This window comes from Octopus bimaculoides, chromosome 1 (genome assembly GCF_046866305.1).
Source record: "Octopus bimaculoides isolate indiv1 chromosome 1, ASM4686630v1, whole genome shotgun sequence".
In the NCBI taxonomy this organism is placed as follows: domain Eukaryota; kingdom Metazoa; phylum Mollusca; class Cephalopoda; order Octopoda; family Octopodidae; genus Octopus; species Octopus bimaculoides.
This window is the reverse complement of record NC_142928.1, coordinates 94,758,203-94,777,016: the sequence shown is the minus strand read 5'-3', so window position 1 is coordinate 94,777,016 and position 18,814 is coordinate 94,758,203. Positions and strand designations below refer to the sequence as shown.

General features: G+C 38.1%; 1 protein-coding gene across 1 annotated transcript in view; it reads right to left on the bottom strand.

The window, feature by feature from the left end:
• The window catches only part of LOC106875281 (uncharacterized), a 35,963-nt gene extending 22,475 nt beyond the window's left edge, over positions 1–13,488 (bottom strand). The window contains exons 1-6 of the mRNA XM_014923366.3: positions 13,195–13,488; positions 9,391–9,512; positions 7,367–7,516; positions 6,394–6,547; positions 3,930–4,197; positions 1,846–1,976 (exon numbers count right to left, since the gene is read on the bottom strand). Of these exons, the coding sequence (XP_014778852.1) occupies positions 1,846–1,976; positions 3,930–4,197; positions 6,394–6,547; positions 7,367–7,516; positions 9,391–9,512; positions 13,195–13,346 (977 nt within the window). The 5' untranslated portion in view covers positions 13,347–13,488. The remainder of the gene's footprint in view (positions 1–1,845; positions 1,977–3,929; positions 4,198–6,393; positions 6,548–7,366; positions 7,517–9,390; positions 9,513–13,194) is intronic.
• Positions 13,489–18,814: the final 5,326 nt, after the last annotated feature.

The following is an 18,814-nucleotide window of genomic DNA, read 5'->3' as shown; positions in this document are numbered from 1 at the left end:
CATGACAAATTCGGATATAATTGTAATCTACCCGATCTGAAGAGTATTTGTAAAATATTTCGTTAAAATATCTATTTTTCTGGAAGTTACAAGGAAATGAAGTTGGTGGGGGAGAGGGGTGCTCGTATAGGTAAGCCATTAGAACATTGTCAGATTTAGTTGTTTCATCAAAGTTTTCAGCTAGCAAGTGTATACGGTGTGAAGTATTTGGTGGTAATGGTGGGGATGAGTACTTTGGGTGTGACTACAGAGTAGCTGAAGAATTGGGATAAAAAGACTTTGCAAATTTTGAATAGATCTCTTTGATGAGGGATCAAAGAGCCTGGTTATAAATTGGGAGGCAAAAGAATATACATGCCATACAATGCACAAAACACATCCTTCATAATTCTGATAATTCTCTATTACACAATGCAACAAAATTATTATTTATTTTGGTTTTTGGTCAGTAAGTGTTATTTCCAATTTGCTTCTATCTAGAAATCAAAGGAAATGACTACTATTCCTTTCAAACTTGTTTTTGTGACCTGGACATCAATGTTTTGAAACTGACCTATTGACCATTACCTCTCATTCAGTGCTGATTTGGTGCTGAGTTGCTGAAGCAGAAATACCATTATAGCAAATATTCTGCTCAATACCACAGGTTTGCTCATCAGTTGCTTGACCTTAACCAGTTGAGCACGTCCCTTAGTGGTTGACAATGTGTGCATCTCTGATAATGAACAGGAGTAGTGGGAGAACATCATAGCCATGTGTTGAGAGAGATTCTTTGGAGTCTGAATAAATATCTTAAAAGCAAAGTTTGAAGGAAATATTAGCCATTTTTCATACTTCCTAGGGGTAAGCAAATAAGAAATAACAGTTGCTACTCAAGAGTAAAAATCAGGTTACACAGTGCTATGAGTTAAAGTGAATAAATGCATCCCAGTTGGTAAGGACAAAGGATGTCATATGACCTTAGTACAGCACTGCACACTTAACATTTGACCAACTTTAGTCTTTGGGAGTTATGTGCTTTTAATGATATGACAGATGTGAAGGAACACATCTAAGAAAATATGTTCTTTCAAGGAAGAGGTTTCAATTGCAAGCATAGGTGCCTCAGATGAGTCAGGCATGAATCCCAAATTCTCCTAAAGATATTCTACATACAATTTACAGAGGTCTGACTAATTAGTGTTCTCTATCTCTCTCCCTCTCTCTCTGTCTCTCTCACACACACACACATCCTCAAGCATATGCACACACCTACACACAAGCACACAGTTTAACTAACAGATATACATGCATCTGCACCTAATTGAATTCTCCTATACATATGGTCAGAAAAAACACTACTTTTTTGTGATGTCCAGACAGCTATAGTGCATGTTTGTCTCACGGATAAGATAAATAATTGGCCTATTTCTAATTCACTATCAGCAAGGAAAAACTGATGTTATGCCAATTATAATAACTGGTGGATAATATTTTTTATGATAATATGATAGAATACAAGAGTAATAATGATTGACAACATCATAGCCATTGCCACTGTCACTGTCATCTGAGAGGGAACAGAACAGCTATGTGGTCTCTCAACCCAGTAGAAATAGCAGCCAAATCTCCTCCAAATCACCCCTTACCAACCAAAAGTCATAGATCTACTCAAACAATGCTAATCTGGAGCTAGATGATAATAACAATTACAACAAGTAATATCTTTAGGAAATGATAAAGAGCTTTTCATTAAACATGACAATGACATCAGATATCTCATTTACTGTATGAGGGAATCTTTCTATTATAATATTATGAGATCTTAAAACGTCATGAAACTCTACAATAGAATCAAATACCAACTCTGTGTTTTCTAGTTGCTGCTGTAAGTTTTCAGTCTCTTTCAGTTTTTTCTTAAATTCAATTTCTTTTTGTTGCATTTCAGCTATGGTCCCTTCATTTTCTTGGCATTTGGTGGTCAACAGGGTGATATGCTGTAATAAACAAATGACTTGTTTATATAATGATGGAGCTTCTCTATGCTGATGACCTTGCTCTAATAGCTGAATCACTATCAGAACTAGAGAAGTTTCAGGTATGGAAGCAAGGTCTAGAATTGAAGAAGTCTTAGTAAGTAGGAAGGCAGACAAATCACAAATCCCTTCAGGTAGATGGCCCTGCTTGACCTGTAGAAAAGGCGTAGGTAGAAACTCCATAAGATGTACCCGGTGTAGGCTATGGACACATAAGAGGTGCAGCAATATCAAAGGAAGGCTAACTGGGAAGATAGTTTTTGTGTGTGGCAGATGCTCAGGGGCAATAAACACTGAAAATGTGCAGAAAACAGCTTCTGTCAAATGCCAGTAGAAGTAGTTGATAGCTTCCATTACCTAAGTGACCAAGTCAGTAGTGGGGGTGGATGCTCTGAGAGTGTAGCTGCTAGAATAAGAACAGCCTGGGCAAAGTTCAAAGAGCTCCTACTTCTGCTGATGACAAAGGGCCTCTCACTCAGAATAAAAGTTAGACTGTATGATGCATGTATGCGAACAGTCATGCTACATGGCAGTGAAACATGGGCCATGACTGCTGAGGACATGCATAAGCTCGCAAGGAATGAAGCTAGTATGATCCGCTGGATGTGTAATGTCAGTGTGCATACACGACAGAGTGTAAGCGCCCTGAGAGAAAAGTTGGACATAAGAAGCATCAGATGTGGTGTGCAAGAGAGATGACTGCACTGATATGGTCATGTGTTGTGTATGGATGTGGACAGCTGTGTGAAAAAGTGTCACACCCTAGCAGTTGAGGGGACCTGTGGAAGAAGTAGACCCAGGAAGACCTGGGATGAGGTGGTGAAGCACAACCTTCGAACGTATCTGTGTCATACTGAATCTCCCTGAGAACTATGTTAAGAGTCATTCCCAGTTACACTTTTCTAAAGTAACCAATCCAAAGGTCAAGCTGAAAATATATTATATTATTATAACCAGTGAGGGCCTCATAAATTTTCACCTCAGGTATCAATTATTTATAAAAATGTTGTAAATATTTTTAGCATTTATTTACCTACTTTCACAGTTCTTTAATGTAACATTTAATTAATTCCAACTGCCAGGTATTTTCTGATTAACTGGGATTTATGGATTTACTGACTGGTATGGCCATGGAATGTGGATGGGTGAGGATAGCTGTATAAAGAAGTGCTGATTGCTAAACATGGAAGAAACATGTGGAAGAAGTATACCTAGGAAGACATGGGACAAAGTGGTGAAAACTGACCTGAAGATATTGAGCCTTTCAGAAGAGGAGACAGGGGACTAAGATGAATGGTATTACATTGTGCTTGAGAAGATCCATCCATCAACTGAATCATTACGTGGCTGGTGTTAGGAAAAGCATCTGAATGCTAAAGAGTGATATCTTGCTGGTTCAGTCCATCTAGTTATAGATAGAAACTATATTGCAACACAGTTCACCTGTCCAATCAGCAAAGTTACTATATGACTGACTCTTTCATCAACTTACTTTGCAGAGCTCAAATCCTCCCATAAGGAGATAGCTACCATAGCTAACAGTATTCCTTGATAATTCCAAGATACATCTCGCAGATGCTCTGAGATGCATCATCAGTGATGTTTCTGGTGTCTCTGGGGGTTCTGAGACATTCAACATCAGACCCTTACACCCAGTTGATCTAGCCAGAGTTGATCAAGTCCCACTAACAACAAACCACCATTCTACCCTCTTTATCCAAAGCCACCTAATGGCCTTCCTTCTCTGCAACCTCAGTAATGGAATTTACGGCCCTCTTTGGAGCAACATTAACTCCAAGCTCAGTCACAGCTTTGCAGAATGAACACCCAGCAAAACCCCTAACACCCTCAAAATTTAATGCTTATAATAATGAGATTAATTAAAAATGGAATCACAATTAATGAGTAACTCACCTTCTGGCAGTTAAGCATCTTTTTCGTAATCTCTTTCTCATTGTATTCCAAAACATCTATTTTGTTCTTCATTCTTTTTACTTTGTTCTTCAGTTCATCATTTTCTTGTATAAGTTCCATGGTTTTGTCCGACATCTTTGACATTTGAGCTGTGAGAGAAACATTTTCACGGATGGTTCGTTTTGTTGTCTCAGCCATTTGTTTATTAGAAACTTTTCGAAACTCCGCAACAAGTTGATTAACTCTCATAAACATGTCTTTCTTAAGTCTAATAAAAAGAAAACAAAAAAATTCTTCTGTTATATTATCAAATATTGTTTTTTTATTAGACCAATGCAATTAGGCTTCTTTTGAGAATCAGAGCATGTAGTCCTTCCTTATAAGAGGATTATACACATGTAAGATAGCTAAAAAAATACGAACTATTTGTCAAGTTTCTTTTTTTTTTTTTTGAGAATGTTTAGCCACTATTAATACGTAATAGCTACAATTTAGTAAGATAATTTTTTTTATAGAGAGAGAGAGAGAGAGAGAGAGAGAGAGAGTTTTACATATTTCACTTCTTTCCACAAAAAACTTCATGTCACCTAGGTAATCAAAACTCTACCAATTCTACACTGAGGCATTTCCTTGAACTTAGGGGAAAAATCATGACTTTTTAAGACCCAGAGGAACTACTGTTGAACTTCACTGTTCCATTCATGTTGATGTGGAAGAACCATCATGCCCTACTATTGACATTTCAATCTGGAAGCAGCACTATGTCTCTGGGTGTCTACATTGTTTTGTTAGCTTCTGCTAATGACATATTAAGGTTATTTCTATAGATTTTCATAGAAATTATAGCCAGCATTGATTTGTTACAACATTTAATATCTGAATACATCTAATATAAACAACAATGCGATTGAAGACAGAAAAATAGGTAATGGGTGTATATGCATATTTCAGGAGTTTTTGCTCCTTCTTCAGTACCACATCCAACCCATCAACCATCCATGAACACATTGCTTAAATAATCGCTAAAAATATTCAGATATGAAATGTCGTAACAAATCAATACTGGGTATAATTTCTATAGAAAATATGTAGAGATAACATTAACATGCGATTTAATAGCACTGCTAACACAATAGGACACAGTATTGACTTATAAAGCATTTAATATATTTTGTAGTATATTATGGTTGCATAACAAAATATGGTGCCCCTACAAGTAATTCATAATTACTTCTGTTAATGGTTCCGGATAACCCAAGTAAAGGCTTTGTCGATGACATTGAGAAGAGAGCTGTAATTGTTACGGTTGCTTCTTTCACCCCTGTCCTCATAGAAATCAATGATATTGGTATCCCTTGTGACTATAGTACAGCTCTTTTTTTGATAGCACCTATAAAAAACTTCCTGCAATGAAAGTAGTAAGACAGTCAGTAATAATCAAATCAGTAAAGATCCCCTTGCTACTTGGGACATGGTTGAAGCTAAGGTGTTAATGAGCTCTTCTAATGGTGGTTCTATGTCAAACTCATCCATGGTTAGAAAGTTCACAATGATATCAAGTGCTGAGACAGACACAGTATTCTCTTTGGTGTAGGGATCAAAGTAGTGATCTATTCATCTTTCCATCCTCAAACCTTTATCTCAGATTACTTTCTTCAGTGTATAATTTGAAATAAGTTGTCTTGCTCTGATCTGGCTGTTCTTTCTTAATACGTTCTTATATTTCCTTGATATTTTCTCTTATTGCAACTATCTGAATGGCTTAACTAGGCTGTGCCCAGTTCTGACACAATGCCTGGCTGTCTGTTTAACATTGTTTATGGTTGCCCTGGGAAAGTGCAGCTTCTGCTCACTAGTTGACCACTTGCAATCATCTAGGACAGTGCACTTAGCTTTAATGACCAGAACCATGCTGGTTGACCTGAACTCAGTCTGGTAAGATGTTTTTAAAGTCTTCTTTCCAAAGACAGCAAGGGCTGTATACCTATTGCTATACATTTATAAAGAACTTTATTTGACTGACTGGTGGAAGATCACTCTCCAACACACTACAAACACTAGCTCACAGATACAGTTCCTTCTATCTGCTTCTTCTAATACTGCTATCATAGCCTCTGACACTCTAAACCAATAAGTTGTACACCACCTCCATTCAAACTTACCTAATTCACATCTATTTCCTACTCTCATCACCCTTACTGTATTCCCTACTTTAATCATCCCTACTGATCCCACACTAAAAATACTTTGCTCAGTTCTTTTTACCTTAAGATACAATCTTCAGGAATCCTCTCACTGACACATTTTGTCTTACAAGCATCAGTGACTTGCAGAAATTAATATCAACGACATGAAGTTCACAATTCAAGAAAGCCTGCAAAGACCATATGCACTAAGAGAAAATTAGTAGTAAAAAGAAGAAAAAAAAACACTGAAAGCCTAATTATAAACACCCACAACTCACCTGTCTTTGTCAATCACCTGTTTTTTCTCAAGTTGATAGATAGTCTGTTTGTTTTGTTCTTCCATTTCTCGTAATTCCACTTCCATCTTAGCAAATTTCTCCAGAAGTTCTTTTCTCTGTATACGGAATTCTTCTAAAACAGCTAGTTTACCATCTGTTTGAGGAATATCATCAAAACATTTTCACTTCTTAAATCTATATTGTAAATATTTTGGCAGTCTAAAGACGATTATAAATTATTATAATTTGTCAGTATAGAGGATATTTTCTGCTTTGTTTTTATTATTTATTGATACACATTAAGGTGGTGAGCTAGCAGAATCATTAGCATGTTGGATAAAATGCTTAACAGCATTTCTTCCAGCAATAAAATATGAGATTTGACTTTTATAACACAAATAAACTTAAAGAGTTAAAATACTGTTGAAAGGTTGATGCATTTGAAAATATGCTCAAAAGGAGCAGTTGTTCTTTTGCAGTAATGATTACACTAATGGTTCTGGTTACACTAATGGCTTCACCAGATGTGTGATATTTGTGTGAATGAACAGTAGAGTACAAGGAGCTGAGAGAAAAAAATATGGAGATATAAGTAATCAGTTGTTGTGTACAATAGAGAAGACTGCACAGGTATGGGCCTATGTGATATGGCAGTTGGATAAATAAGTGCCAAGTAATCCTAGTGAAGAAACCCATAGAAGAGATATAAATAGAAAGATATAGGTAGAATTGGTGAAGGTTGATCTCAGAATGTTGAACTGCAAAAGGAGAGACGATGGTACAAGCATGATACTGTGCTGGTAAAGACACCATTAACTCATGTAAGCATGCAAAAATAGGTATTAATTATGCTGATAATCACACACACACACACGAGCATGCATGTGTAAATGCATGTATAACTTTTGTTTTCTTTCAGTTATTCCAACATACTGGAAAATGGGCAGAGTATCAAGAAAAACTGTCTACTCACTGAGAATTGTATTTTCTGCTGTGAGCTCTTCCTTGACTCGGTCAAGTTCATTTTGAAGACTGCTCACTTGTTTCTCAAATTGCTCCTTCTCAATTTGTTTGGTTAGCTGCAAACCATTGTAGTTCTCAGAAAGATCAGACAACTCATCACCTATAAAGTAAAAATACATTTTAAAAAATCCCTTCTAAATGAACACTTAACTTGTTAAAAATAGCAGCCTCAAGTTACACCCAGCTAAGGAGGACACTTTGCATAATGTAAGCTGGAATATTTTTCATCATAGATCTAACATGAGGCTAACAACATACATTTACAAAAGCCTAGTTCTCACAATAGTTCTATTTCTACAATGTCCTTAGGAACTCAAACAGTTATTTCATATAAACATTAACTTGTGGGGTTTATCAATCTCTTTACATTAAAATATGTTTAATGAGTATAAAATAATAGTCTCTGCTCAAAATGGCAAGCCCCTGGTTAAAAACAATTGATAAAGGAAATTTCATAACCAAACCAAGGTGTCATGTAAAAAGTACCGGTGCTGGAGTCAAATAAAAAGCACCCAATACACCCTGTAAAGTGGTTAGCATTAGGAAGGACATCTAGCTGTAGAAACCAAGCCAAAACAGATTATGGAATCTGGTGCAGCTCCTGATCTTGCCAGTCAGTTCTTGTTAAGCAGTCCAACCCATGCCAACATGGAAAACAAACGTTAAATGGTGGTGATGATGATGATGATGATGAATGGCATTTAACCTTGTTAATAGAAAATGATTTAAAGTTACTTTGAAAAACACATGCCTGTAGAATGGATCCTGTGCTAAATATGCCATAATATATGAGGTAAAGGTTAAATCAACAGACCTTAACCATGGCACTACACTGAAGTGCTACTGACAAAAGGGACATTCAAAAAAAGATTTTACAATCATACTTTTTCTTTCAAGAACATTTATACACAAAATTCAATAAGTACTCAAGTTACATTTCATGTTTTAAAATGTTGCAAACTATAAAATTAACTGTATGATTGTTGAATACAAAAGTGAGGACTTCAAGCTATAATGCACTGTTTCAAGTAGTCTTGTCCAACTAAATCAAATGTAAAAAGCAATAAGGATGATGATGATGACAATAATGATGTGTGTGTGTGTGAATTTGCAAAATGGTGATCAGTGATGTAGATGTACTTGAGAGAAGTGGTAGTAGGAGTGTAGAATTGATGATTCTGTGAAGAGGCTTGAGGTGGGGTGGACATCTGGTGAGAATGAATGATGAAAGATTTTCTAAGCAACTTTTGTATGGTGAGCTGGAAGATAGTAGGAAGCCAGCACATAAAGCCAAAATGAAGTTCAAGAACTGCCTCAGGATTGCTCTGACACAGACAGGAGTTTCAGCTGTTGTTTGGGAGAAAGAGGCACAAGACTAAAATGGATGGATGAAAAGAGTGCACAGTGGTTGTTCGAAGTTTGAAAGCAAGAGAATGAAGCACAAGAAGATCAAGAGAAGGCTTAGAAAGAACGAACCTGTGGAAAATGAGGGAGCGTTGCTTTTTATGTGTGTGATTTGTGGGAGGAAACACTTGAGTCATGCAGGCCTGGTCAGCCATCAGAGAACTCACAGGAATCAACCCCTTGTGAATTGTGATACAGCTATTGATCACAACAGAATATGGGCAACCTGTGGAAAGGTGTGCCTTTTAGTTGGAGGATTGAGAAGGCATGTCAAAAGAATTCATACTGTGGCACCTGTTCCCTCTGCCAGCCAGCACAGCTGTATATATGTATATATATTTATATATATATATATATATATATATATATATATATGCACCACCACCACCACAATTACTGCCGCTATCATCATCATCATTATCCTCCTCCTTTAACGTCCATTTTCAATGCTGGTATGGATTGGACAGATTGACCAGAGCTGGCAAGCCGGAGAGCTGCAGGTTCCAGTCTGATTTGGCTTAGTTTCCATGATTGAATGCCCTTCCTAATGCCACATACACATTCAGTTACCTTTTAGCTTTAACTGTTGTTTCCAGTATGCAATAATTTCTCTTTTATCACTGTCCATTTGAACATATTTGTCATGGAAGTTGCTATTTGAAATTTCAAGCTCATCACACCGTTTTTGGTATCTGAAAAATTATGCATGAATAATAGTTAATCATCATCAACCTTCATCCAACATCACCACCACCACTATCACCATCACTACCATCACAACCACCACCACCACCACCATCACTACCATCAAAACCACCACCACCACTATCACAATTACTAACTCTATCACCATCACCATCATTGTCATCATCATTTTACATTCATTTTTATATTTTTTTAATTTTCACCTGGGTTGGACAAGTCTTTTCCAGCCCACCCTCACACCATTCATTATGATCACTTGTCATTTACTTTCCAGCCCAGGTGAAAATTAAAAAAATGAATGTAAAGTGATGATGACAATGATGGTGATGGTGATAGAGTTAGTAATTGTGATAGTGGTGGTGGTTTTGATGGTAGATACATTTTTGAATATATCTTTAAAGTATATAATATAAGTTGTAATATTAAAAGAATCCTCAGTACATACCTATTCATCTGATTTTTAACAGGAAATATGACTAGATATTTATTGTTCACTTAACACTTAAGCATGAGAAATCCTGCTGAAATATTTGAAATACATTTAACTGCCATTCCAAACCATCCATGAGGTGCAGTTCAGGCTCCTTACCCTTTTGTTCATCTGTAGGGTTCCCTTGTTCTCTCCTATTCATGGTTGTTCAACATCTAGTAGATCTTAAGACTTTTAGTCAACCATGTAACTTTGTGCTTGTTATAAAGTCATTAGAAATGAGTTTTACACTTGCACCATAATTTAGATCCACATGAGACTTATGAAACAAATATTAAATAGCTACCTTCTGATTTGACACAACACAGGCACAATAAAAATGGATAATTTTGATCATCTTTTCAACTTCAGGGCCCTTGTGTAGTCACAAAAATGGTTTTAGAGCCCTGTCACTTTGTATATAATTCATGTTTTCATCCACTGGCACCACACAAGACAATGGTGAAGTTGGTAAAAAAATTTTGACCCTGAAAATGGGACATCCTAATGCACACATACATGTAGGGGTTAGATATAATTTTTGATAGAGATATATTATTTTGTGTTATACACACATACACATACATCACTGTATTGCTGTGCCAACCATACTATCAGATGTTAAACACTGCAAGTCCTCATGTAGCTTTTGGATGATGCTTCCCCACAAGCTAAACAAGCAGGCCAACATTGCTCCTGAACAGAATGCCATTCTGTCGTAGGATTGGTTATCCATTTACAGCTGAATGGACTGGAACAATGTGAAATGGAATATATATTGTTTAACGTCCGCTTTCCATATATATATATAAAACAAATAATAAATGAGTATATGCATATATACGTACAAGTATGTGCATACCTAGATTTACCTGTGTATATAGGTGCATATCTGGGTACAGGATGTTGCAAACAAAACGTAGACAAAAAAATAATAATGACCAGAGTACAGAAAACACACAAGCCACGTAGAGAACATTTTCCTTCATCAGCTGCCACCATTCTAACACAGGCGTTTCGAAGAGTTAGGGCAGGACGTATTGTTATATGTATGTATATATGTATGTATGTATGTATGTACGTATGTGTGTAAAAATACATATATGTAAATACATACGCATGTGTGCGTGCGCGCATGTATGTGGAACTCATAGGTACAATGCTTTTGATGGCAAATGTGCTCCAATCATGACTAACCTGGAGTTAAACGACAACAACAACTCCTATTGTGAAAATTCAGAGAGCATGAAAAAATAATGAAACATAGATGATGAAGCTAACAATCTGATCAATATTTACTTCTTCACCTCTCTCATGCTATGCTTTAGTGATGTTATGCACAGGACTTGTTTATTAACAACAGTTGCTATGCAGTTAATCAATAGATACCCTATATGATTTCTAACATCTGTGTGTGTGCCAAATCCTTTCTACTATAGGCAAAAAGCCTGAAATTTCAACTGGTACTTAATTTATCCACCCCGAAAGGATGAAAGGCCAAGTCGACCATGACAGAATTTGAACTCAGAACATGAAGACAGACGAAATACTGCTATGTATTTCTCCTGGTGTGTTAACGATTCTGCCAGCTTGCTGTTTTGGATGATGATCATAATATTGTTTTGTTTTGGTATAAAAGATGGACTACAGCAAATATTCTGCTTAATACCACAGATTTGCTTGTCAATTGTTTGACCTTAACCAGTTGAGCATGTCCCTTGGTGGCTGACGATATGTGCATCTCTGATCATGAGCAGAAGTAGTGGGGGAGCATCATAGCCATGTGTTGAGAGGAATTCTTTGGGGTTTGAATAATTCACCTTTGAGTGGTTGGGGGTGGAGCTTTCTCTTGGAAAGATTGAGGTGCTGGGGCATAGCCATAAATGACATACTTCTAGGACCTCATTTTCATTTTTGCTTAGATGAATGAACCTTCTCAAGCACAACAAATCACCAATCATCTCGTTCCTTTGTCATCTTCTCTGTGAGGCTCAATATCCTGAAGTCATTCTTCACCACTTTATCCCACATCTACCTGGGTAGCTCTCTTCCAAGGTTCAATCCACATTTAGCAATCAGCACTTCTTTATGCAGCAGTCCTCATCCATATGCAGCATATGACCATACAAGTGCTGTCTTCTCTCTTGTACATTACATCTGATGCCTTTATGCCAACACATTGGCACTTTGTCATACATGCACACTGCCATTGCACATCTAGCTGAGCATGCTAGCTTCATTTCTTTGAAACCTTTACTTGCCTGCTGAATTCACTACCCTGTAGCATTGCTGATGTACATAAACATCATTCAATCTGTCTTTCACTCTGATAGAGATGCTTTTTGTTAACAGAGGTAGTAACTTTCCGAATTTTCTCCAGTTAGTTCTTATTCTAGTGACTATGCTTTCATTCCCCTCTTCTGTTAAGATTTCCTCCTAGACATATGAGGAAATCTATTTCCTGAGTTACAGAGATGTATTTGCATGGCAAGTCTTTTTGATTTGAGATCACATGTTGAAACTAAAACCTTTGCCGCATGGAAGACCCAAGATACCTATTGAGAAATGCACAAAGACTGTTAATTCCACTTAAACATTTATTGTTTGTAATATGGTGTCAAAATTTTCTTCACTCAGAACTGCACCTCGCCACTGACAAATGTGTTCCTAGTGCTTATTGTTCCTGTACATCTGCCACACAGTTTGCTTTCTAAGTTAATCTTCCTGTGATTCCGCTGCCTTTCTTGTGTTTACAGTTTGCACTGGATATACCATATAGAATTTCCATCTACACCTTTTCTACATATAAAGCAAGACCATTTTCCTGAAGGGATTAGTGGTTTGTATGGTCACTTGGAGGTTCAGTTCACTGTTGTATAATAATCAATATGTAAAATTAACAAGTATTTCGTTAAATTGTATAGCTGAGCTCAGATCATTTTATAACAAAATGAGTGAGAAAGGCAAAAATACTAATGGCAAGGAATCGAAATATGTAAAGCTATCATGATACCTATTGGGAAAGACAACGGAAACAAGAAAGAGATGAATGGAATAACATTTTTCAACAACAAAATAAGAATAAATAAATAAATAAATAAATAAATAAAATAAAAACGAAACAGGAAAATCAACAAGGGGAAAAAGAAATAGAAGAAAAAAGATAGGGATATGGTTATAAACAAGTATAAGTTGCTTACCGTTCAAGACGTTGCTCAAGGTCCCTAATTTGAACAAGATAAAATTCTCTACTGGTTTCATTTAAAGGTACAGCAAGCGGAACTGGTTGCGGCTTGCTTGTTCTGTCACTGGTCTTATCATCTTTTTTCTTTGGTGTCGCCTTCGGAGGCATACTTCTCAGTATTAGTGTATAAATATCAAAGAATAAGGCATAAATAAGCAGTAAAACGAAAATACTAACAGCTGTCGATTCAACGTATAAACAAGTTTACGGTAAGTAATTCGCCATGACAGTTGTGAAGCGTTTCCATAGAAACACAAGTTACGTTTATTATTTGTTATTCTCTCCCTACCTCGCTCTATCTCTTTCACCCTTTCGTATAATTCACTAATAATACAAGTTTATGATTCAGACAAAGGTAAGAAATTTTGAGTTGAAAGATTTAGTCGATCCCCTCGACTCCGGTACTTGACTGGTACTTCGAAAGATGCAAAGCAAGGCTGACTTTGCCAGGATTTGATCTCAGAACATAAAGACCTGGAACAATTCATTGAGATGATAATATTTTATATTATATTATATCTCCTCGTATCTATGTATATGAGCATGTATGCATGCAAGCATGTATGTACGTGTGTGTGCGTGCGTGTGTGTATGTGTGTGTGTATATATATATATATATATATACACACACACACGCGCGCAGAATTTTCTTGAGAACAAGCTTTAGTGGTCAGATCGCAGGTGATCTAGCATAATGGATGTCCACTTAGTGGCTATCCCTATTATATGTATGTATATATATATATATATATATATATATATATATATATGTAGTGAAACTACCTATCGTCTCTTCTACCTATCGCCATTAGATACAAAACTGCTATCGCCATTTTTCTCATTTAAATATAAATAAACGCGAGCGTAGCAGAGAACCCATTCCTTGTCATCACGTGACTGATTAATATTCGAAGCGGCAACTTCTTCGAACCGTTCCCGCCAGAACACAAACTGACCAATCACGGCCCCTAATAAGGTCACGTGATAGAGTAAAATTCTGAAGGCATCGGGAGCCGATAGTTTGTTATAAATAGCTTTAACTCGGCGGCCAAATTTGTCTCGGTCCAGTTTCTCTTTGAGAACTGTTCCGTGTACCACACGACATCACAACTAGTGATCAGTTCTGCCACACACACAACCTCCCCTCCTTTCACATACAGACTCATACTAATGTGTACCTAAGAACTGGTAAAAATGCTCACGTGTTATTGACTCTCTTTCTCTCTGCTGTAATAACTCACATACATACTTTTCTTTGTACGACGGCCTGTCTTTGATTATGTTCTTATATGTCGCATTCACACTCTCACATAGACATACATCTTTAACGCTATAATGAATATCTCTGTTATTCATCTAATACGGTTGTGGTCTTTCATTACTGGTCATCTATGTTATCGTAGCATAACATATTTGTATATCATCTTTGATATATATATATTTTTGTGTTCGACCGTGTGACACGTTTAAATAAAAGGAGTCCTCTGTTTTTCCATTCGTCACCATTTCTCCTTTTTGAGTTCGCACGGTCGTTCCTTACACACACACACACACACACACACATATATATATATATATATATATATATATATATATATATATATATATATATATATATATATATATATATATATAAATATACGAGGTGGGTGCTGAAAAGTTCCTGGGTTTAAGGGTGGAGGCCCAACCTCAGAGCTCTTTTAAAAGGCTTAGAAAAACGGAAAGACCCCTACAATAAGCGTATTAATCTGAGAATAAAATCATAATTAACTGATCTTCCTGTATTTTCTTTTATTCAAGGCCAGGAACTTTCAAAACTGCCTCGTGTATACATACATGCATACATACATACATACACACACACACACACACACACACACACACACACACACACACACACACACACATATATATATGATATACACGCACCAACACTTTAAGACACTTGCACTCAAATGCCCCATTGCGGTCAGCTGCACTCTTCGCCGTCTCACTGCAAAGGTGTGCTTACAATCGGTCTCTAGCTTATTGGCGGAGGGATTTCCCCCCACTCAGCTAGGAGTGGGCACCAAACTGGGATGTGAAGCTGCCGCCCACGCTACCAGAGCCTATGCCAACATGCCCTCCTTGTCACCCAAGGTCATCCTCAAACTTGACCTTAAGAATACCTTCAACACCATCAGCCGCGATGCTGCCCTCAGCTTAGTAAGAGAGAAGGTTCCACAACTCTACTGCCTTGCATGGCAGGCTTATCGGGAGCCCTTCTATCTTTCTTTCGGTGACCAAATCATCACCTCTGCCTCAGGAGTTCAACAGGGCAATCCACTCGCGCTTGCTCTGTTCGCACTGGGCATTGATGAAATCGCTAAGATGGACGTCGAGCTTGACCTCAACGTCTGTTATCTCGACGATGCTTGTTTGGAGGGGACCTCCGGACAGGGTTCTCGCCATTGCTAACATGATAGTTGGGGAGCTTGGTCGCCGGGGTCTCCAAGTATACAGCTCCAAATGTGACCTCTGGATCCCCAACCACCCGGCTCCTCAACATCAACCAACTATTAACCTTTTTGCAGAGTTCTTCCTTTCCATTGCAGTCTCTCCCCCATCGTTTTGGTGCTCTCTAGGTTCCCCAATCACTGGCTTTGCCTTTGAGTTCATCTTCCAGTCGAAGGTGGCTGCGCTTGAGCAATTACTGAAAAATATTGAAGCTATCAAACCCCATCAAAGATTTTTCATACTTAGGAATTACCTCTCGATCACTAAGCTTCTATATTTACTCAGCGTCAGCTCATCTTACCGATTCCCATCATGCCTCCAACGCTTCGACAACCTAATCTTTGAGAGACTCGAATGCTTAGTCAATGTCAGACTCTCTCCAACGTTCCGCGATCAGGCTGAATTGCCCAAGCGATTTGGAGGTCTTGGTCTTCGCAAGTGTTCGTCCCACCCTCTTCACGCCTGCTCCACCCTGGTGAACAATATCCTCTCCTCTCCAAAATGGACCAGTCCCAACAGGGAGTTGGATGAAACTCTCCAACACCGGATGGAATTGGGCTTGTCTGCTCCTGAGAAGGTGGAGGACTGTCGGAGTCAGAGAGCTTGGGACAACTTAATTTCGAAGGCCACCTCCAACTCCCTCTTCATCCAATCGGACAAATTTTCAAGGTACCATTTACTATCTACTAGCGCCAAATACTCAGGTGACTGGATTGATGCCATCCCTGTGGCTTATGTTTGTGGCCTACTCAGCTTGGACGAACTTCGTGTCTCCATTGCCCTCGGAGTGGGAGCTGACGTATGCACGGGTTTGATCTGTTGTTGTGGCAGGTTCCTCGACTCCTCAGGCTTCCGTAGCCTTTCTTGCCGCCTGAATGCTGGTTGCTTTGCGCGTCATACGGAGTTGAACTTGACTCTCAAGAGGAGCTTGGCCTGGGCAAACATCCCCTCCATCCTGGAACCATCTGGATTGTCCAGACTTAATGAGAAGAGACCTGACGGCCTCACCCTGTACCCCTAGTTGCATGGCAGATGCCTTGTCTGGAATGTCACAATTAGCAACTCCTTTGCTTCTTCTCATCCTGGATGCTGCAGTCAGAGCGAGATCCACAGCTTCTGCGGCCGAGCGGAACAAAATCCTGATATATCGCGATTTGTTGGCCAGCTACATTTTCCATCTTGTGACGTACGAGACGTTTAATGAGGTCCGACCACTAACTGCGAGATTCCTGTCTTCACTGGCAACTTTCTTTGCAGAGGTAACTGGTGAGGCCCGTGATGGCGCTTGGCTGTTTCAGCGCATCAGCCTCGCCATCGCCCGCAGCAAGGCTGCAAGTGGGCTAGCGTGTCAGCCATTAGAAAGGTTTCCCAGCGCCCCCAACTTTTCAACCCAAGGTGGTAATATTTTTTTCTTTTTACTTTCTTTCCTTTCTTTTTTTCTTCTGGCAGAATCGTTAGCACGCTGGATGAAATGCTTAACAGTATTTCGCCCGTTGCTACATTCTGAGTTCAAATTCCACCGAGGACAACTTTGCTTTTCATCCTTTCAAGGTGGAGAAATTAAGTACCAATGAAACACTGGGGTCGATGTAATCGACTAGCCCCCTCCCTACCAAATTTCAGGTCTTGTGCTTATTGTAGAAAAGATTATTATTATTATTTGTCGTCGTAGTAATAGTAGCAGCAGAAATGAGATTCACCAACCACTTTTATGATGTGCAACTTCAAGCAATTCTTCAATCTTTCAAACCAGCCTTTGCTAGCCAGAAAAGGATTTTCATTACAAGTTTTCACCTTCCTTTTTCTAAAAAGCGTCAAACTTTTGACTATTTTTAATTATCATTGAGCTTAACGCTACAATGCATCGAGCCTGATTCTCGATCCATTCACCCAAAAGCCGTCCTATTTTAAGCTTCCATTAGATCTTTGAAAAAAATCTAAGAGCAACTTTTTGAGCACTTAATTTAATTTTCTTTCAATTACCACGTTCGTATTGCTCCTACTGTAGACGTTGCGAGCCCTAATGTCTGGCAATGTGGCTGATTTTTTTTTCTCTTGCATCAAGCCTTTTAAAAAATATTGTGTTTAACACCCAGTGTAATCCATTTCGCACTATTACCTTCAGTTCCAGTTAATGTCTTCTTTCCAGATATCTTGAATTTAATAACGGCGCCGATCAACAATTATCTACTGCAAATATATATATTTGAAAAAAGCAGCATCAGAGAAAAAACTGTTTTATATGAGCCATTGTTTGTTTTATTCTTATAGATGTAAGAAAATGAAAAGGTGAAAGAGTGAGGTGGAAGGAAGTACTGCTTGATTACAGCTAATTGAAGGGCTATCAGGTTCATGGGCACTTCACCCCTTGTACTTCTGACTTAAGCCAGGAAAACTCCACGCCCTACTTACAATATATGTAGCTACAGACAATTCGATCATGCTGATACTTTTATTGCCGTTGTCAGTCGGTTAATCAAATGTTGGTGGTTTGGTAGTAATGTTGGCGTTGGTGGTAACGGTTTTCATGTTGGTGATGATAGTGGTAGTGGTGATGGTGGTGGGCTATTATTGTTGGTAGTGGTGGTTATATTGTTCGTGTTGATTTATTGTTGTTGCTGATTGATTTAAGTCAATTCTCGTTGATCTAAGTTCACAGACGTTTCGCTCAACACCTAAGATACATTACAGTACATTATCTCATGTGATTGTTTTTTTGTTTTTTTTATTTAATTTCCGATGCAGCTAGTTATCTTATTCGTACCATTGTTGCCGTTGTTATTGGTTATTAAAGGTCTTTCTGGATTGGTTATGATGGCGGTTGTATTGGTTTGGGAGTTGATAAATTGTGGTAGCGGTGAAGGTTGATATGTACATGCGCGTGATATGTATATATGTACGTATGGATGGATGGATGGATTGATTGATGATTCAACACGCACGCATACACACACACATTAAGTGAAAAATTCTACCTCACACTGTAAGTGTTTATTACGACAAACGCACAAATATTTGCACACATATATATGTATATGTATCGCGTTTATAGTTTTTTTTTCAAATTTACACTGGGAAAC